Source organism: Squalius cephalus (genome assembly GCF_949319135.1).
Source record: "Squalius cephalus genome assembly, chromosome: 19".
Lineage (NCBI taxonomy): Eukaryota > Metazoa > Chordata > Actinopteri > Cypriniformes > Leuciscidae > Squalius > Squalius cephalus.
Window position 1 is genome coordinate 12,326,732 of NC_137140.1, and position 22,164 is coordinate 12,348,895.

The following is a 22,164-nucleotide window of genomic DNA, read 5'->3' on the forward strand; positions in this document are numbered from 1 at the left end:
TCATACCAGCATACTTTGAGGTCAAAATGCGTACCTGCTACTCAAAATGCGTACAGGTTGACAGGCCTACTATTGATTTATAGTAATAGGCCGTCTGCATTTTTTAAATTATTATTATTATTATTATTGTTGTTGTTGTTTTTAAATTTGAATTAAATTTTTTTGTGAATTTAAAATAGCAATTTTAACCAGAAAAAAAAAATGCAATTAGATTTGTTTTCGTCAAATCATGCAGCCCTAGTTGCTCATGATGTCAGCATGTTCACAGTTGTTGTTTTTTTTTTGTTTGTTTTTTTTTGTTTCTTTATAGGGACCAGATGCCACTGGTGAGTCCTGCTGACTCAAACTTTCACGAGTCTCTTCAAACTGTTTTTCTCTGAGAGCGCTGTACAAACATCAGCAAGCTTCTACATGAACATGGTCAAATAAGCTCCATCACTGACTACTGATGGCAGGGCAGTTTTCATGGCAAACGAAAAACTGCCCTGGCTAAACAGAAGCAGACAGACTGGAAGCAGACAGACTGGCTAAACCGACCGTCTGCTAGCGGCCTCGCGTCACCAAGGTCAGATAAATCCCATCACATAGAGCCTCTTTCACCTAGCTATCATCATATAGAGACTGTGTCTGTTCCCCGAATTTGGAAATCCAAAAAACGTTTAAACCCATCTAAGGTTAAAAATTTAATTGATGTTCAACAAATAAAAAACAGCTATAATACAGATGAGCAAATGCTAAAGCTTGGGTTGCTGAATATTCGATCGCTTACTTCAAAAGCACTCATTGTTAATGATATGATTTCAGATAATAACCTAGATGTGCTGTGTTTGACAGAAACCTGGCTAAAACCAAATGATTACATTAATTTAAATGAGTCCACCCCACAAGATTACTGTTATAAACATGAGCCTAGTCTGAAACGCAAAGGGGGTGGTGTTGCTGTAATTTATAGAAATATTTTCAAAACCACTAAGAAATCAAGTTTTAAATATAATTATTTTGAAGTGTTAATGTAAAAATATATAGAATAAATGATAAATCACGTTTGAGATTTGTGCTGGCTACTGTATACAGGCCACCAGGGCACCATAAAGATTTTATCAAAGAATTTGCGGATTTTCTATCAGAATTAATATTGACTGCAGATAAAATACGAATACACATAGATAATGAAAAAGATGCATTGGGTTTGGCATTTAAAGACATTGTAAACTCAACTGGAGTTAGACAACACGTGTCAGGATCTACTCATTCTCGTAATCATACTCTAGATCTAATATTATCACATGGAATAGATGTTGATGCCGTTGAAATTCTGCAGCAGAGCGATGACATCTCAGATCATTATTTGGTCTTGTGTAAATTACATTTAGCCAAGGCTGCAAAGCCGACTCCGTGTTTCAAATATGTTAGACCTATCACATCTGCCACTAAAGATTGCTTTATTAATAATCTTCCTGATCAGTTTCATCATCTCAGCATCCCAGATAGCTTAGAAGAACTTGATATTGCAACAGAAACTTTTAACTCTCTCTTTTCCAGCACTTTAGACACAGTTGCTCTGTTGCGCTTAAAGAAGATTAAAGAAAATAGTCCAATGCCGTGGTACAACGAGCACACTCAGGCCCTTAAGAGAGCAGCCAAAAAAATGGAACGCAACTGGAAGAAAACAAAACTAGAGGTATTTCGCATTTTATGGAAGGAGAGCTCGATTACTTACAGAGAGGCTTTAAAAGCTGCTAGATCTGCTTATTTTACAACCCTATTAGAAGAAAATAAACATAATCCTAGGTATTTATTTGAAACAGTGGCTAACTAACGAAAAAGAAAGCTTCAAGCACCGAAGTTTCCAAGCAACACAGCAGTAATGACTTTATGAACTTCTTCACTTATAAGATTGATAATATCAGGGACAAAATTATAACTATGCAACCGTCTACTACAGTATCGCATCAGGCAGTGCATTGTAGTCTCCCTGAGGAAAAATTTGATTCATTCGTTGCTATAGGAGAGGAAGAATTTACTAAACTCGTTAAATCATCTAAATCTACAACATGTATGTTAGACCCTATACCGACTAAGCTACTGAAAGAGATGCTCCCAGAAGTCATAGACCCTCTTCTTAATATCATTATGTTACGAACTTTAAAAGTCTAGGGAATGTACCGTAACATTTATATATTAATATGCTGCTGGATGTGAAGTGAGGTGGAAGAACATGACAGACCAGCCCGGTCTCACCCCAAAACGTCATGTACTGACGGGTCTTGACCATACGGCAACATACGACGAAAAGGGTACCCCTAAAACGTCCATATGAGACGAAGACATAAGCGCACCAGCAGCGCCTCGTAGCGGTACCCTAACGCATACCTAAACCTACCCATAACCCGAATCGTCACATATGGACGTTTTAGGGGTACCCTTTTCGTCGTATGTTGCCGTATGGTCAAGACCCGTCAGTACGTGACGTTTTGGGGTGAGACTGTGTTAGACAGACAATCTTTGAAAGAGAAAAATTACTGGATTTTTATTCACATAAAGCCGAAGCCAATAGATCCAGTAAAATAACAATAATAATGTGTACTATGTACAATGTGATAATGTAAACAAACAAACAATAAATGGGAAAAGAACAAAAGCGGGGCCAAAGAAAAGAACAAAATATAACAAAACAATCCTTAATCTAAACCTAATCTAACCAAAGAAAAAGTCTTTGTCTCTAGGATACGTACCAAAAAACTTTAAGCTGGCTATGATTAAACCGCTTGTTAAAAAAACGCAACTTGATCCTACAGAATTAGTCAATTACAGGCCGATCTTGAATCTACCTTTTCTGTCAAAGATATTAGAAAAAGCAGTATCTTCACAACTGTGTTCCTTTCTTGAAAGAAATGATATCTGCGAGGATTTCCAGTTCGGATTTAGACCGTACCATAGTACCGAGACTGCCCTCATTAGAGTCACAAATGATTTGCTCTTCTCATCCGATCGTGGTTGTACAGTATCTCTCTATAGTGTTACTCGATCTTAGTGCTGCATTTGACACCATTGACCACAACATTCTTTTAAATAGACTAGAAAACTACGTTGGCATTAGTGGAATTGCACTAGCATGGTTTAAATCATACTTATCTGACCGTTAGAGATATCATTAGGAAACATGGAATTAGCTTCCACTGTTATGCCGACGATACTCAGCTCTATATTTCTTCAAAACCTAACGAAACTTACCAATTCACAAAATTAACGGAATGCATAGCTGATAAAAAAAATTGGATGACTCATAATTTCCTACTTCTAAATTCTGAAAAAACAGAGATTCTAATTATTGGACAAAAAACTTCCTCACGTAATAACCTAGAATACTATCTAACACTTGATGACTGCTCTGTTAAGTCTTCGTCGTCGGTTAGGAACCTGGGTGTGCTCTTTGATACCAATCTTTCATTTGAAAGTCACGTGTCTAGTATCTGTAAAACCGCATTTTTTCATCTTAAAAATATATCTAAATTACACCATATGCTCTCATTGACAAACGCGGAACAATTATTTCATGCGTTCATGACCTCAAGGCTAGATTATTGTAATGCTCTACTGCAGTGATCTCAAACTCAATTCCTGGAGGGCCACAGCTCTGCACAGTTTTGCTCCAACCCTAATCAAACACACCTGATCCAGCTAATCAAGGTCTTCAGGATTATTAGAAACTTCCTTGCAGGTGTGAGTTGGAGCTGGTTGGAGCTGAACTGTGCAGAGCTGTGGCCCTCCAGGAATTGAGTTTGAGACCACTGCGTCTACTGGGTGGTTGCCCTGCACATTTAATAAACAAACTACAGCTAGTTCAAAACGCAGCAGCTCGAGTTCTTACCAGAACCAGGAAGTATGACCATATTAGCCCAGTTCTGTCAAAACTGCATTGGCTCGCACATTCAAACGCACATAACTAACTATAGAACCAATTCTTAATGCGCATGTGAACGCCATCAGCGTTTCTCACAGGTTCGCGTTTAAAGTTTGTTTAGAGAGAATGGTGTCGTCTTAGCGGCCCCTAATTTAACAACAAATGATCGTTGCGACGGAAGCGAATCAATCAAAACTAACTTTAGCTGGGAAATAACTTTATTAAAGAACCGCTATAAAGCCAAAACAATCTTACCTTAAATTATACGTTTATCTCTGTAAAGCTGCTTTGAAACAATCTACATTGTTAAAAGCGCTATATGAATGAAGATGACTTGACGAAAAAGCAAACACCTTGGAACAGGAATTGTTTTGGGAATGGCACAAAGGTGTATGACTGTTCAAGTTTCTGTGTTTAGATCAGTGTGCTTGATAATGTACCTTTTTGTTCTTCGTTATGTATATTTGGATTATGTTGTGTTTTAAATAAAATCAAAAAGCCATTCTTTTAATCTCCTCGCATTCTGTCTTCTTGTTCCCTCACAGTCCCACCTGATAGGGCCATTAGGGGGAGGGGGTCATTGTTTTCCCATGTGTGAAACATATCAATATTCATGATACAAATTACACAAAACAGGTCTCACAAATTTTTAATCAATATATTATTTAATGTGAATGAGTGGGTAGGATGATTTTTACATCGTTTTGAAGCAAAAATTCTAGGCTACAAGGTCCATTTCTCAAAAGTCTTGTGAACAAATATTCAGTATGGGTTTTATGGCCTTATTTCAGTGACTTAAAAATATTTTTTTTTTCACTTACAACACATAAACGTAATTTTCTCAAAACTATAAACTTTTACATAAATGCTACACACATTATTGTAGCAGAGTTTGTGCTGAATGCAGTGTAATCAGACTGTTTATTAAAGCGATGCTATTCTGATGCTTTTGATTGATTTTTTGTTTGAATTTGCATCTCAACACGTCTGCCAATTACATCAATCCACACTGCTGCTGAAAGTCTTAGGCTACAACCTGTCTGAGAGTTGCCACCATGGCGGGTGATAAAAATGCATTCCAGTGCTGAAAACAAAAACAAAAAATCATTTCAACCAGAATTCAGAAAACAGTTCAGTGCAAAATATGTTTGCCAACTATTAAAGCGCTATTTACATCGGAGGTTTCAATGTCAAACCCAGAGAAAGCATTTTCTATGATGAATTCTAACATTAAGCGCCACCTAGTGGACAAATCTCTCTATTAGTTTGTCCACCACTAACACAGCGATTGGTCATTGAGTCTAAACAACATTTTAGGTGGATTATAACTTGATAAAAAAAAAAAAAAAAAAAAAATATATATATATATATATATATATATATATATATATATATATATATATATATATACAGTACAGGTCAAAAGTATGGAAACATTACTATTTTTAATGTTTTTGAAAGAAGTTTCTTCTGCTCATCAAGCCTGCATTTATTTGATCAAAAATACAGAAAAAAAACAGTAATATTGTGAAATATTATTACAACTTAAAATAATAGTTTACTATTTGAATATACTTTAAAAAATAATTTATATTCCTGTGATGCAAAGCTGAATTTTCAGCATCATTACTCCAGTCTTCAGTGTCACATGTGACATCCAGTCTATCACATGATCCTTTAGAAATCATTCTAATATTCTGATTTATTATGAGTGTTGGAAACAGTTCTGCTGCCTAATATATTTGATGAATAAGTTAAAAAGAACTTATTCAAAATAAAAAAATATTTTCTAATAATATAAATATTCTTTACTATCACTTTTTATCAATTTAACACATTCTTGCTGAATAAAAGTATTGATTTATTTCAAAAAAAGAAAGAAAAAAATTACTGACCAGTAGTGTATATTGTTGTTACAAAAGATTTCTATTTTTAAAAAATTTGCTTCTTTTTTTTTTTTTTTTTTTTTTTTTTACTTTTTATTCATCAAAGTATCTTTAAAAAGTATCACAGGTTATGAAAAAAAATATTAAGCAGCAGAACTGTTTCCAACTTTGATAATGAATCATATTAGAATGATTTCTAAAGGATCATATGATAGACTGGAGTAATGATCCTGAAAATTTAGCTTTTCATCACAGAAATAAATGATAATTTAAAGTATAATAAATTGAAAACCAATTATTTAAAATTGTAATAATATATCACAATATAAAAAAAAAAAAAAAATTCTGTATTTTTGATCAAATAAATGCAGGCTTGATGAGCAGAAGAAACTTCTTTCAAAAACATTAAAAATAGTAATGTTTCCAAACTTTTGACCTGTACTATATATATATATATCATGCATGTTATGAAAGCTACTACACTGGGGGAGTCTGTTCTGTTCTGAATCTATTCTTGCTTTTGTTATTGAGAAATCAATATTAGGCCTTATATGGTACAATGTTTTCCCTTCACACACACACAGTGGTAAAAAATATTACCACAAAAAAAAAAAAAATAGTATGCAGATTTTGACAATTATTTATATCAGTAAGAAGAAAAACTGTACATACTGTTTTTAGTACAGTATGCTTGTTACGTTCCACGCAGTGGCGGCTGCTGGTCTTTCAAAGAGGGGAAGCTCATTTTCGGCCTACATCATAAAAATTATTCATTTATACGTAAATTCTACGTTCCTTTTCAAGAAAATGCTCTGTGAAAAATGAATGTAATAATATAATAAAAGTATAAATAATAATATAATAAAGTATAATAATAATGCTAGCCTACTAATAATAAGATATTTTTAAAATAATTTTTTGAATTATTACTAATAATAATAATATAAAAAATACAATAAGTAATAATATAATAAAGGTATAAATGTATAATTGTGTGAAATGTATTATAAAAAAATATGTGTATTCATATTAAACCCTTTTAAACGTAAATTTAAAATATTCTGGCTGACCCCTGTGAGTTTCCATGGTGACGCGTCATTGCTTGTCACGTGACAAATCTGCTTTTATTTCATTTTTTTATTCAAAATATTCACAAATTTATAAAGTTATAAATAAATTAATTAATAAAGTTAGCTATGACATGAAATATTTGATATTCCGATTGTCAAATATATGCAAGTGGAAGTGTTATGTTGTTTAAACACCTTTAAAACGATCGCGTTAGTTTGTGCCACTGTTCAGAGAATCGGATCTGTTGGATTTACAGCACGTGAATTCATCCACTTCTCCCGAAATACATGAAGTGGCCGGTGAACTGGGAGAAGAATATAGTTAGCTTAAAGTTAAAGTTACTTACACAATGCTTACACAATCTGATGAATAAATTGAGTTTGCCGTTGCCCATCACTGCGGATTACTCGAGCTCATTAAACACACCATTATTGAAAATTGGCTAGCAATTTCGACAAGCAAATACCAAGAAATAGGTTGCAGCAGTTTGTCTTTGAAAAATCCGCGATGGGACTGAGCTCGAACAGCTTCAACATCAGCGACTTTTTATTGTATGAAATCGCTGTCAATCAAAAGGAGACACAGCCTTTCGACAGACCCTCCAATCACCACGCGGAAGCCCGGAGTCCAGGCCAGCCCACTCCCCGTTCACCCCCAGAGAAGCTGAGCTTCCATGGGCGGGACATAATCGCAGCATTTATCCAATCACCGTCTAGTTTCGAAGCGCTGAAAAAAACTGTTTGAAGCAGCCCCATAGAAGTCAATGGAAGCTGGGCTTCAACAGGGAAATGCACTGGCTGTGACGCTACGGGAATGTATGAGAAGGAAATCGAGTCAGCAGACCTGCTGTATGTAACTGATTCTGAACGAACTCGTCTTTGAGACGAACGTTTTCTAACGCATTTTAGTCAATAAAATGTTAATACAATAGTACATATTTGACCGTTCATTTTTTTGACATTATAGGGGAAGCCGAGCATCCCTTGCAGTCTTAAACAAATCGCCACTGGTTCCACGTATGTTTTGTCTTGTTTTCACTGGTCTGCGCACGCTGGTATACTTCGCACGTGTTGATTGTTTGTGCTCATTATCTCTCTCTCTTTCTAGCTCGCTCTCGGCTCGCAGGCTGCTGTGACTGGCCTAGCGGGACGTCACTCATCATTGGGGCGGCGCTCGGGAGCCAATCAGAGTTGTCCAGCTGGGTTCAAAGGGATGGCGTGCCCATTCATGCTCTCTCTCTCTCTAGCCCCTTTCACACAGCGCATTGAACCCGGGAAATTGCCGGCAAATTGCCGGCAAATTGCCGGAACGCCTTCTGTGTGAACGCAAACACGACCCGGGATTGATGCCGGCATCGATGCCGGGTTGGGGACCTAGTAACATTGCCGTGTTCAGCCCCGGAACGCGCGCTGTGTGAACAAAAGCCGTAATAATGCCGTGTCGCAGTGATGACGCTGAAGCGCGGGATGGTTCGCCAGCTGTGAAGCGGTACGTAATGCGCAAGTTTAGGATCGAATCAGAGAAATAAATGCACAAGCGTGGTTTCTCGAGAGAGAAATCGCAGCTCATAAGCAAACTGAAGACGCTGCTGAGACATTACAAGTCACATCGATGTCACGTGTCTTTCCGGGACATACACGGGTTGTGTGTGAACGCGCTCTCTGATTCCGGAAAATCACTGGCAGTGTGAATGAACCAAAATCAAATGAACCCGGGTCAAATCCCGGGTCACTTTATCCGTGTATTTTCCGGAATCTCTGTGTGAAAGGGGCTTATGAAGCGACCACGAGCTCGTGTAGCGGTTTGAGTTATTTAAATCGTGAATTGAGATCCATATAGTGAAGTCTTGTTCTTTGTAGTGGAATGAGTTGTGTGCTTTGTGCTTGTACCTTTTAGTACTTGTTATGTTTCAATCTTAGAGATAATAGTTTCGATGTGTGTCCTAATTCAATGTTATGGGGGTCCTGTAACACGGCTCTTTGGGAAAGAGAACGACAGGTCAGTGTGCCGCGGTATACATAATGCCCGTAGTGTTGTTTATTTGTTAGATACACTAGGTTAGGAGTGAGCGCCACTCTGTGTATGTTTTGTTTTAGTTGCTAGTTTATTTAGGTGCCGGATGCACCGAAGATTTCGGTTTTCTTTCTACCTTTTTCTTTGGTTAGGTTTAGGTTTAGTATAAGGATTGTTTTGTTATATTCTGTTCTTTCTTTTGGCGCCACTTTTTGGTTCTCTTCCCTTTTATTTGTTGTTCGATTTATATCTTTAACATTGTACATAGCGCACTTCATTATTATTGAGAACTGGATCTAGTGGCTTCGGCTTTGTCAATAAAAATCCAGTTTGTCTCTTTAAGTTGAGTCTGTCATGTGTCTTTTCCACTTTATTCAGCCATCAGCAGTGATAATAAAATAAGTGTTGCGAAACATCTCCTAGACCTTAAAAGATCGTAACAATGCTGTTTTATAACTATCTCTGTTTTTAGAGGTTAACCCAGCCTGGTTGTTTGAAAATGATTAACAGTTGAAAACATTCGTTAGAAATTTAGAAAAGTAATCACATTAATGAGATGTAATCAGTTACAGGAGGGATGAGATCAGGAAAGGTCCACGAGCCAGGCCTAGAACTCAGGTCTCCTGAAGCACATGTAGGCGCACTTGCCCGAGAGGCTATCATGGTGTGATATGCTTGAGTAAAAAGTATAGGCTCATTAATACCTCTGGCTTATTCCAAATACTACAAATTGCATACTTTGTCTTCAATAACAAATGTACTTTATTAGACAAATAAAACTTAACTATACTTTGTCCAAAATACAATTGTATATGTATTTTGAAAGTATACTTCCAATCAGAGGCGGACAGAGTACACAGCTTCATTACTTGAGTAAAAGTACAGATACCCCTTGCTAAATTTTACTCAAGTACAAGTAAAAGTACTACAGTCAGATGTCTACTTAAGTAGAAGTACTGAAGTACTACTTTTTAAAAGTACTTGAGTATCAAGAGTACAAGAGTACATTTTCTAAATATTGCATTACTGCCACAGTGCTTACATTGGTAAACACAGCAAACACTTGAAGCGAAAACTATCATTAACTTGTTCAGAAAATTGAAATAGTCTGGCGAGGTGGGGCCACGGGTTGGCACATTCCCGGGATGGACCTGCTGCGTCTTCATTCATTGTTTCGTCCATGGTTTCGTCTCTTATCTAAATCTGACCATGAAGGTGATTGCTGATAGGGTGTCCCAATCAGTGGCGCCGGCACAATCCAATCACGTTTGAGAGGGAAACAACAAATTGAGGGTTTCCGAGATTTTTCTTTTTTCCTTTTTTTTTTAGAAGAAGTAACGGGTACTAACGGTTATGGATAGAAATGTAGTGGAGTAAAGAGTACAATATTTGCCTCTCAAATGTACTTGAGTAAAGTCATGAGTACTCCCCAAAAATGATACTCGAGTAAAGTACAGATCCCTCAAAATTGTACTTAAGTACTGTACTCAAGTAAATGTACTCCGTTACTGTCCGGCTCTGCTTCCAATGCATTGCTACAAAGATCATTTCCAGTACACAGTTAAAATATTTATAAAATGTACTTTTAATAAAGTGCAAATAAATACACTTTTAAAAAATAAACTGAATTTTCACTTCAAGTATATTTTTCTAAAATATATTTTTAGAAAATATACTAAAGTACAATTATTTTAAAGTGTGTTAAAAGTTGTATTGTGAAAATAGGTAAAAGCACAATGCTAATATAATTTAATATATTTAAAGATAGTACAATTTTGTTAGTATATTTGCAATGTACTTTTGAAAAAGTGAATATATTTCAAATACAATAAAGTGTACTTTTTTTCACTGGGGATGTGCTTGTTAATTGCAGAAAATATAAAACAGAGAGAGAGGACATAATTAAAAATATGGAAAGTATAGGACTAACTGGACGTGGACTGAAGGACATACTGTAATGTAGTGGAAGAAAACAAGGAAGGGAATGTCTGTTCTGTTTTCTAATAAATACACGACTATTGACAAGGATTTGACATATTGCTGTAGGAGTTAATTAACTCCATTAGATGGCAGTAGTGCAACATAAAGGATGCAAGCTGCCTTTAAAAATTGACGAAGAAGAAGAAGAAGAAGGTGAAGACATGAAAAAAGAACATGAAACCAAACCAAAACCAGACGTGACATTCCCATTGTCTCACTGATGTTCTCCGGTTAAGTGTGTTACTGGTATACTGGGGGCGTCAGTAAAAGGCAAATTCTTAAGCCATGCCGTAATTTATAAAGATAACTTTGTTGTATTTGAAGCACACAATAATGATGGCATTAGTACACTTCAAGTTTACTTGGAATGCAATTGCAATGTGTTTTAAAAGCACTAAAAGTGCTTGTTACTTGTTATCAGTATAATATTAATGTATGTTCAACACTCTTACAGTGTAATTGAATTGCAATTGTAATGTCACCAAAATACATTTGAAGTTTATGCTGAGTGAATTCTGCATTTCAAAACTTAAATACAAGAGTATATTTAAAGTGTACTTAAAGCTACACTGTGTAACTTTTTTAGTTGATTCTTAGCAAAAAACACTTAGTTCTTTCAAAAATATGTGTGCTCATTAATGTATATTTACTTCTTTCAAGTAATAAAGTATTCTCTTAAATTTATAATCTGCCATTGAAAGTACATACGGGTGAGGGGTTCGAATGCCGGTCGCCATGTTGCCCCTCCATCTTGAAACTACATTAGCCAAAGAGGGACATACCTGTAAATTCAAGCTTCCCTTTTGCGTTTTTCACTCAGTGACACCGTGACGAATGCGAGGGGGAGATTACTCGCGAGCTCGCGAGTGCCGGCAGATTTGAAAGATAGTGTGGTGTGTGTGTGTACTCACATTTGAACGTCAACGCGACAGACAAATCAGCAAGACCATAGTCAATATTGGAGTAACTTTTCCCATCTGGAAAGAGCTCATGAGGAGAAAAGATTTTAAAACGGACGCCGAGGTTGCCTGCTTTCTTCTCGACAGGTAATTCAGCCTGTTGTAATTCATTTGTGTAAATTCGAAGTTTTATAACTTTGCTTGTCTAAACATAGCATGGTTGTGCATAACGCCAGAACGACCTCTAGTATAACTTCATCCTCGCGTCAATGGTGAAAAAGTATTGTTTACCTTGTAACATAAATCTGTGCTGCAACGGATCACAGGTGATGAATAGTTTTAAAGGCGCAATTTTTTTAAGCTATATAAAAAAAAAGGACACTGTAAATTTTAGTTATTTTTAATTGCTTTTACTTTGTACACATTGTAACGTTAGCCTAATCTGATTATGCTGGGATAGCCGATACCAAGGGTGACGTTTACCTCCTGATATCTGTCCTGTAGTTTTATTCATTTTAGACGTATTGTTTATTATTGTCATGGACGAAGTCGATAACTGGAAGCCATGTTAATCTTGGAATAATACGGCCACCGTAGGAGTTAAAACGCCCTCGGAATTGAGAGGAACAGAAACTAATATTCACTGGGTAGTCATATACAATTTCACCGCTAGATGGGGGTAAAAATCACACAGTGTAGCTTTAAGTATACCTGGAATAGTTCCACTTTAGCACTAGCAAGTATATTAAATACAACTTTAATTGAACTTGATGAGTTTAGTACAAAATTTGTTGTTCTAATTTAACAGACTTTAAGTATACCAATTTATAGTGGGCCACTATATTGCACTTAAGTATACTATTTTTTCACTAGGGCAGGAATTTTTTGCTGTACCATTGAAGTGTAGTTGAAATATTAATTTTGTTTCAAAATCAGATTGCAAGATTAATTTATGTTGACATTACGATTCAGTTGTATTTTCAATGTATTAACAAAAGTCATTTAATCATCAACACATTGTAACATTGACCCAACAATATTACCAATACTACCAATGATTCTTTTTGTAAATTTCAGTGTTGATTCAGCAGTGATGTAGAATTAACATCACAGTTTAACATTAATTCAATAACATTACTATTGGTTATTTTAGTTTTATTTATATTTATTTATATTATTTCAATATTGATTCAACAACGGTGGTGTAGAATCAATCATAGTGTAACGTTGATTCAATGACATTATCCTTGATTTTTTTTTTTTTTTTTTTCTGAAATCTTACCATTGTTTCAACATTAATTGCATGTGTAAAAGTGATATTGAACCAACATCACTTCATAACGTTGATTCAATGAAATTACTATGGATTTTTGTTGAAATCTCACCATTGTTTCAACATTAATTGCTGGTGCAAAAATTATATTGAACCAACACCAGTTTGTAACGTTTATTCAATGCAATTAGCATAGACACATCTTGACATTGAAAAATTGCTTGCTATCTGGGTACTCTTTCTGAAAACACAGGACGTGAAACAATCCTGTACAATGATAAATAGTAATACTCTGCATTGTTATCACATGACCTTACAATATCACCTCACCTTTAATTAAGAAAGTGCCATCGTATTATAATTCCTAAAAAGAAAATGTTCTTATTTTGCATTTGCAACCCAACTTTTGGCAGTCTGCAGTCAGTTGTGCGCAAGTAAATTTAACTGATCGTGTGTATTTTCCAGATTATTTGTAAACAGCACAGCTACTTTCTTTTTGTAAATTAAAGGTAGGACACATTAAAGGGCTAGTTCACCCAAAAATGAAAATCCTGTCAGTAATTACTCACCCTCATGTTGTTCCAACACCGTAAGACTTTCGTTCATCTTCGTAACACAAATAGATATAAGATATTTTTGATGAAATCTGAGAGCTGGCTCACTCCTTCATTGGCTGCAAGGTAATTTCATCTGCCAGCCCAGAAAAGTTAGTAAAGACATCGTTAAAATAGTCCAAGGGACTACAGTGGCTCAACCTTAAGTTTATCAAGTGACGAGAATACTTTTTGTGCGCTAAAAAAACAAAAATACGACTTTATTCAACTATTCATTTTCTTCTGTGTGGGCCTCTGACGAGAGTTCACGAGAGCGTCACGACGCTTGCGTGAGAACTGAGAAGATGACGCAGATGGGTCTCAATGTAGTGTTTAAAATGGGTTCTAAAGTGTGCATTTCCTTGATGTCCGAATTGTGAGAAACCAATGAGAAAACGTAAAAGTGCCTTACCAATGCCACAAAATGAATGGCTTACCTTTCACACTTTCCCATCAAATGATCGTAAGCGTCATCTCCTCAGTTCTCGTGCATGCGTCATGGCGTTCTCACCATGAACGTCAGAGGCCCACACAAAAGAAAATGACTAGTTGAATAAAGTGTTTTTTTTGTTTGTTTTTTTCGCACAAAAACTATTCTAGTCGCTTGTTAAACTTAAGGTTGAGCCACTGTAGTCCCTTGGACTATTTTAACGATGTCTTTACTAACTTTTCTGGGCTGACAGATGAAATTACCTTACAGCCCATGAAGGAGTGAGCCAGCTCTCAGATTTCATCAAAAATATCTTAATTTGTGTTCCGAAGATGAACAAAAGTCTTACGGGGTTGGAACAACATGAGGGTGAGCAATTACTGACTGGGCCAATGACTGTCATGGGCTTGCAGGGTTATATTCTGTTCTTGCACATAGTCAATGAACAACTTTTATTAATAATAATAATAATAATAATAATAATACATTTTATTTATTTGGCGCCTTTCTGGACACTCAAGGTCGCCTGTAACAGTAACAAGTTACAAGTTAAAGTTACTCACTAGTAACAAGTTACTCACCTGCGATGTTGAACTGTGTGGCATTAAGCTCCTGTAGTAAGTGATCAAGTTCACTCAGCCCTCCCCCCAGAACCGAGGCAGAGGAGAAAGCAGGAGGAGGGTCTGCTGTGCGTGGGAAGCGTGGCTTGCATACAGTACTGAGAAAAACACAAGTTACAAAAAAATCTATTAGTAAGGGCCTACTACAACACTCACAATCTCAATGTGTATTCCAAGGAATAGTTCTTTCAAAAATTAAAATTCTTATATATTTTTATTTAGGCCTGGGCGATGAGCTCTAACAAATTCTGCATTTATTTGATTAAAACAAAAAAAATGAATACAGCTGTTTTCTATATGAATATATAGTAGAGTGTAATTTAATCTTGTGATCAAAGCTGAATTTTCAGCATCATTACTCCAGTCTTCAGTGTCACATGATCCTTCAGAAATCATTCTAATATGATGATTTGCTGCTCAAGAAACATTTCTTATTATTATCAATGTTGAAAACAGTTATTCACATTTTTTTTTTAGGATTCTTTGATGAATAGAAAGTTCAAAAGAACAGAATTCAGAAAAAGAATTTATCTGAACTAGAAAGCGGGGGGGATAAAGAGGGGGGGGGGGGGGTAAAATAAATCAATACATTGAATTAAATTGACCAAAAGTAACTGTAAAGATTAAAGTAAAGTAAAGATTTATAATGTTACAAAAGATTATATTTGAAATAAATGCTGTTCTTTTGAACTTTCTATTCATCAAAGAATCCTGAAATAAAAATGTGAATAACTGTTTTCAACATTGATAATAATCAGAAATGTTTCTTGAGCAGCAAATCCGCATATTAGAATGATTTCTGAAGGATCACGTGACACTGAAGACTGAAGTAATTTGATCACAGGTATAAATTACAGTTTAAAATATATTAAAATAGAAAACTGATATTTTTAAATTCTCATAATATTTATGTCACGAATTAGGTCCAATGAAGATGATGAACATTGAAAAGTAACGAGATTAGTTTAATAAGTAACTCAAAGTAATAACCATGATGCGAGACAGCGTGTAACGCACAAACAGTGTGCACTTAAAGTCCCCATGAAATCAAAATTGACCCTATTTACTTTGTTAGCGCATATTACTAGTCTTGTGGTGAACAATTAATCCGTGCAAGTAAATATATAAAAAAATTTTTTTTTACCATGGTAATCTTTAAAGGAGAACTCGGCAACTCTAGCGAACTCTAGTCACTTCTTCGCTGATTTTCCCTTTTGTTGTCGCATGTTTTCCCCACGAGCTCCCCCTACAGCTGTGGGGCGTATATTTCACAACACGGTCGTAAAAAACTCACTTGCGGCGGCCTCCTCCCCCTCTCTACAGCTGCTCATGTGCGTTTGTTTTGATCGGAGCAAGCCAACTGTATCGTGTGGAGCTATGTGTACCGAGGTGGGTAATCTGGTAATACATCATACATGCGTGTGTGTTTATGTCGAATTGCCGTAAAGCAATTCGTGTTTCACGCTCGTTCTCGCTTCTCACGAGACTTCCAATTTCTATCTTGCCAGGACGGTAGTCCCCAAGTTGCAAGGTTGGTTTTCCGCCTGGGAACGCTGGGGGGAGCGGGGAAAGTCACCAATATCACCAGAACAGGTTGTTTAACCATCCAAATGATTTCTAGACAGTTTTATTAAGTTAAAAAAGTTACCAAGTTCTCCTCAAAATCTGAAAAGTTACTTCCGGGTCTGGAATGGTGTCTTTTTCTGATGACTTAGGTTTGACGGCTTGGTTTGAAAACGCTTAACCACTCCCCTCAAACCGTTAGTCTTCTATGAGCAGAGATGGAGAGGAGGAGCGCTAGAGTAAAACCCTGCCCTCTGTTCAATATTCCGTTTCACTTGGAAATACGTCATAACACTGGAGAAAAGCCGTTTGCAACTTCCGGTTCACGGGGACTTTAACACAAACAATAACCGACCATGAACATAGACACGAGAGGAACTTAAATACACAGATCAATTAGTGAAGACAAGGTGACAACAGCTGAACTTTATGTGGGTTGTGCCTCGGCACGGCACAGCGCGGATGAATCCAATGTCAGGGTTCCAGACTGCGACCATTTTTTGAGAATGTGCGAGTTAAAATTTTATGTGGTCGCATGTGTGAGAGTGCGTGGTCATATACTCAGTTAAATTCACACATGTGCAACTGCTGCAGTCCGTAACTTGTGTTCAAAATGAACGAGTACATCATGAATCCATTTTCCAAACCGTGTTTTTGACTTATCCTGAATCACTACGGTACGCCTATAATAAGTGTTTATATTCTGACTATTTTATCCCGGGGTCGGCTCGGCTGCGGAGTTGCCCAATGCCTGCGTGACTCGGCATAGACATTAACGGAGAGAAGTAGCTCCGGCTACAATGTTCTTCCTCAAGACACTTGCAGTTTATTTATTAACGAACGTACACGTCACGCGCATTGCACACTGATAATTCAGGAATTACAAGCCAACGGGCCAGCATACAGCCTCAGACACAACTGATGACGAGAGCACAGGTGCGGACAGGGAGGAACCAAGTGAGCAAAGGAATATAACAAATACATATTATGTTTATGTTTGATTATACAAAAATTAGGGCTGTCAAAATGAACACGTTAACGCATGCGATTCATTTTTTCAGAATTTTTTCGTTTTTTCCATTCAAGTGCAAATAAACAATTCAAGCGCGATAAAACGCAAAAATAAGAACTTAAATCTGTACTGGCTGTCTGTAAATCTCCTCTCTGTGTGATACACACAACACACACACACACACACACACACACACACAGGACTCATGCGCACAGAATGCCGCTTCAGACAGCGCGCAGCCGCATTGAGTTTTCTTTCACGCTTGAACGGACAAAAACACACAAAAGTATATGCCAAATTGTTCACTTTGTCGAGTATCCTCGTAAGCACAGTATTAAATTAGTTAAAAAGTGTTAAATGAATGCAAAGAGTTGTGACAACATCGGATGCTTGTCAGATCCAGATCCGCATTGTATGCATCAGATCTTAAAGCGACAGCCCGCACTTCATTGTACCCAAGAAAAGCGGTGGGTAACGACCTATCTTGGACCTTGGACGAAAGTCACGGAGGCGGCCATTGCTCCCATGTGTGAGTGTGGTGTTTGTATTCTCAACTACCTCGACGACTGGCTTATCCTTGCCCAGTTGAGAGAGCAGTTGTGCGAACACAGGGACATGGTGCTCAGTCACCTCAGCCACCTAGGGCTTCGGGTCAACTGGGAAAAGAGCAAACTCACCCCCGGGCAGAGAATCTCTTTTCTCGGTATGGAGTTGGACTCGATCAACATGACACCGCGCCTCACTGTGGCCCGTGTCCAGTCAGTGTTGAACTACGTGAGCTCGCTCAGACGCAGGACAGCGGCACCACTGAAATTGTTTCACAGGCTCCTGGGGCATATGGCATCTGCAGCCGCGGTAACGCCGCTCGGATTGCTTCATATGTGGCCGCTCCAACACTGGCTCCATGATTAAGTCCCGAGATGGGCGTGGCAGAGCGGCTCGTGCCGGGTCGCCAAACTCTCAGCTTGTGGTCGGACCCTTCGTTCCTGCAGGCAGGTGTTTCCCTAGAACAAGTGTCCAGGCATTCTGTGGTCTCCACGTACAACGGGCATGCAGCTTTATGTCTGTGGACGGGGCCTCAACTGCATTGGCACATCAACTGCCTCGAGTTAACGCCACTACTAGGCAAGCATGTACTCGTCCGTACGGACAGCACTGCAACCATTGCGTACATCCACCGCCAAGGTGATCTACGCTCCCGCCACATGTCACAACTCGCCCGCCATCTCCTCCTCTGGAGTCAGAAGCATCTGAGGTCGCTTTGTGCCGTTTACATTCCGGGCCTGCTCAACCGTGCAGCCGACGAGCTCTCACGGCAGCAGGTGCTCCCGGGAGAATGGCGACTCCATCCCCAAGTGGTCCAGCTGATTTTCAGGTGCTTCGGGACTGCACAGGTAAATCTGTTGCCGCCCCTGACACATCTCACTGCCATTTGTTCTATTCCCTGACCGAGGGGACCCTCGGCATGGATGCTCTGGCACACAGCTGGCCCGGGGCCTACGCAAGTATGCGTTTCCCCAAGTGAGCCTTCTTGCACAGACCTTGTGCAAAGTCAGGGAGGACGAGGAGCAGGTCTTGCTTGTTGCGCCGTATTGGCCCAACCGGACCTGGTTCCCGGAACTAGTGCTCCTCGCGACAGCCCCTCCCTGGCCCATTCCTCTGAGAGAGGACCTATGGCACCCGCGTCCGGACCTTTGGAAATGCCATATCTGGCGGTAGTTGATACCATCACTTCCGCTAGAGCCCCCTCTACGAGGCGCCTATACGCATTGAAGTGGAACCTGTTCATTGACTGATGTTCTTCTCACGAGGAGAACCCCCGAACTTGCTCGAACAGAATGGTGCTTTGCTTCCTGCAAGACGGGTTGGAGCAAAGGCTGTCTCCCTCCACCCTCAAAGTGTATGTTGCCGTGATTGCCGCACATCACGATGCAGTTGAAGATAAGTTGTTGGGAAAGCACAACCTGATCGTCAGGTTCCTGAGGGGGGCGAGGAGACTAAATCCGTCTCGCCCTCTCTCTATACCCTCTTGGGATTTGTCTCTGGTCCTTTTGGCACTTCAGAGACCACCCTTTGAGCCCTTGCAATCAGCTGAGTTACAAATCCTGTCCTGTAAGACAGTTCTCCTGGTTGCATTGGCTTCTATCAAGATGGTAGGGGACCTGCATGCATTTTCGGTCGACGAATCATGCCTAGAATTCGGCCCGGATAACTCTCACGTGATCCTGAGACCCCAGCCCAGATACGTGCCCAAGGTTCCTACCACTCCCTTCCGGGACCAGGTGGTGAACCTGCAAGCGCTGCCTTCGGAGGAGGCAGACCCAGCCCTGGTTTTTCTCTGTCCCGTTCGCACTCTGCGTCTGTATGTGGACAGAGCGCAAAACCTCAGGACCTCAGATCAGCTCTTCGTCTGTTATGGAGGGCAGCAGAAGGAAAAGGCTGTCTCCAAGCAGAGGATGGCCCACTGGATAGAGGATGCTTTGCCTTGGCTTACGAAGCCCAAGGCGTGCCCCTGCCCGCCCGCATTGAAAGCCCACTCCACTAGGGGTGTCTCTTCTTCTTGTGCGCTGGCACACGGCACCTCGCTACAGACATCTGTAGAGCTGCGGGCTGGGCGACACCTAACACGTTCGCTTTGAGCGCAGTTGATGAAGCTGTGGAGTGACGCTCGAGTGATCAAGTATTTCAATGTATAAATAAGCTTTCCTTCGATTCCTTTGTCCTCGCTTCTTTTCCTTGCAGCCTTCCCTCACATCCTACAGGGGTTGGAGCTGAGACGCGAGGAAAGGAAGTAAGGAAAGGAAACGAGGATGCACAAATAAGAATTGAGAAGTACCCAGAGAATGGCATGATTTCTTTCAGGAAGTAGGGTCATTTTCTGCATTCGAGTTCCACAAAGAATCCCTTACATCAACTTTAGTTGCACATACCCAGAGGAAAATTTATTGCTCAGCTGTTGCTTTTCTTAAGCTCAGGAAACAGCAGTGATTATCAGATATCTCTCATTTTAGCCCTAGTGAAAAAAAGTATACTTAAGCACAACTTATTCATATGTACTTTAGTATAACTAAATGTATTTGTGGCACACTATAAATTGGTATACTTAAAGTCTGTTAAATTGGAACGACTAAATTTGTACTAAATGCATTTTAGTTGTCCAAAAGCCGTGTTGAAGTTCAAGTTGTATTTAATATACTTGTTTGTGCTAAAGTGGAACTATTCCAGGTATACTTAAGGATACTTTACATATACTCTTGTATTTAAGTTTTGAAATGCAGAATTCACTCAGCATAAACTTCAAATGTATTTTGGCGACATTACAATTGTAATTCAATTAAACTGTAAGAGTATTGATTAGTGATGTTACATTTGAACCGAGGCGTCGGAGCTTGTGTTTCGAGACAAAATGGGCGTGCCAGATGAAGCCGCGATTCGAGGCTTGTGTTGTTAACGTGAAAATCACGTGACTAATGGCAAACGAGGCCTCGGTTTGTGTGGATACGTCATTGGTTCGGTCTGAGTGTCGCTTCCGGATAAAGGGGGTTCGAAACTCGCGCCACCTTGTGGGTGTTGTCAGGAGTAGTAGAAGCAGTTGTAGTAGTGTCAGAGAGTTAGATAACTATCATTGTCATTGTGTCATATATGTGCTAGGGCTGTATATTCATTATCAGGTTAGAATAGTTATTATTGTTATTATTAATTATAGAAGCTATATTATAGTCTTGTTATATTAATTAGATAAGATTATTTGGATTGCTTTGGATTTTTGAATCTGGATTGGACTGCTTTTTGATTTGGATTGCCCTTTTGGATTTGTTTGCTTTTTGTGCTTGTTTGCTCTTCCTTTTTCCTGGTAATGGAGCCAGAAAGAGGAAATCCTCCCCTGTCTGGGCTCAAAAGAAGCATCAGTATCCTCATTTATACCAGCTGGCGCTGTCATTTTTATGTTCCCCTGCATCCTCTGTTCCTTGTGAAAGGATCTTTTCCAGATTTTGTCCGAGAAGAGGAATCGTCTAAACCCCAACACACTTGAAATAATTCTGTTTCTCAATACAAATCTATTGTAATCTTTCCTTCACCCACCCCAAACTGCAGTGTTGCAGTTTGCTCCTCTATATCCCCAGTCCCATAAGCACAACACTGCACTAAAACTAGTAACAGTTCACTGCACAAAAAAAACCCAGAAACAATTCTTAACTTTTCCCACCCCAGACTATTCTGTTGCAGTTTACTTTATTACACTCCCTCCACCATAAGCACCACACTCAACACAGTGTCACTTTTGTTGTTCATACTGTCACTATCCAAAATGAATTAATTATTGGGCACTGGCACTGGTTCAGAATGAATTAATTTGTCTGCTATTTCTGTGCACAGTGGCTAGGTGTCACTATTGAGCAATGTTGAATGAAGCTTTGAGTAATGAACCTTTGGCTGAAGCAATGGGCTGCGAGGTCTCAGTGGTTCAGGAAGCCTCATTTTGTCATCACTATCGAGGGGGAAAGTGCTTCACAAAGCTTAATTTCACCATCACTAGTGAATAGTGACCATAAAGGTGCAGGGATGAGGTGATCAAGGAAGGCACTGGAGACAGGGAGATTGCCGGAGACAGGGAGATGAGTCCACATAACACAAACAAACAAGGAACTATGGTGAGGAGTGTGCCTTTATAGTGGCAGTGATGAGGGTGATGATGAGGTGCAGGTGTGAGTGATTGTAGATGATGTGCAGATCAGGAGGGATGCTGGGAAGTGTAGTGAAGAGGGTGATCTGTGACAGTTGACCATACATTAATATTATACTGATAACAAACTTTTAGTGATTTTAAAATACATTGCAATGGCATCATTATAGTGTGCTTCAAATAGGCTACAATAAAGTAATCTTTAAAAATAATGGCACAGCTTAAGAATTTGCCTT

General features: G+C 38.7%; 1 protein-coding gene across 2 annotated transcripts in view; it reads right to left on the reverse strand.

The window, feature by feature from the left end:
* The window catches only part of LOC307146792 (transforming growth factor beta-1-induced transcript 1 protein-like), a 141,286-nt gene that overhangs the window by 80,819 nt on the left and 38,303 nt on the right, over positions 1 to 22,164 (reverse strand). For both annotated transcript variants that reach the window (XM_079851082.1, XM_079851081.1), the window contains one exon: positions 14,631 to 14,767. In XM_079851082.1, the coding sequence (XP_079707208.1) occupies positions 14,631 to 14,767 (137 nt within the window). The remainder of the gene's footprint in view (positions 1 to 14,630; positions 14,768 to 22,164) is intronic.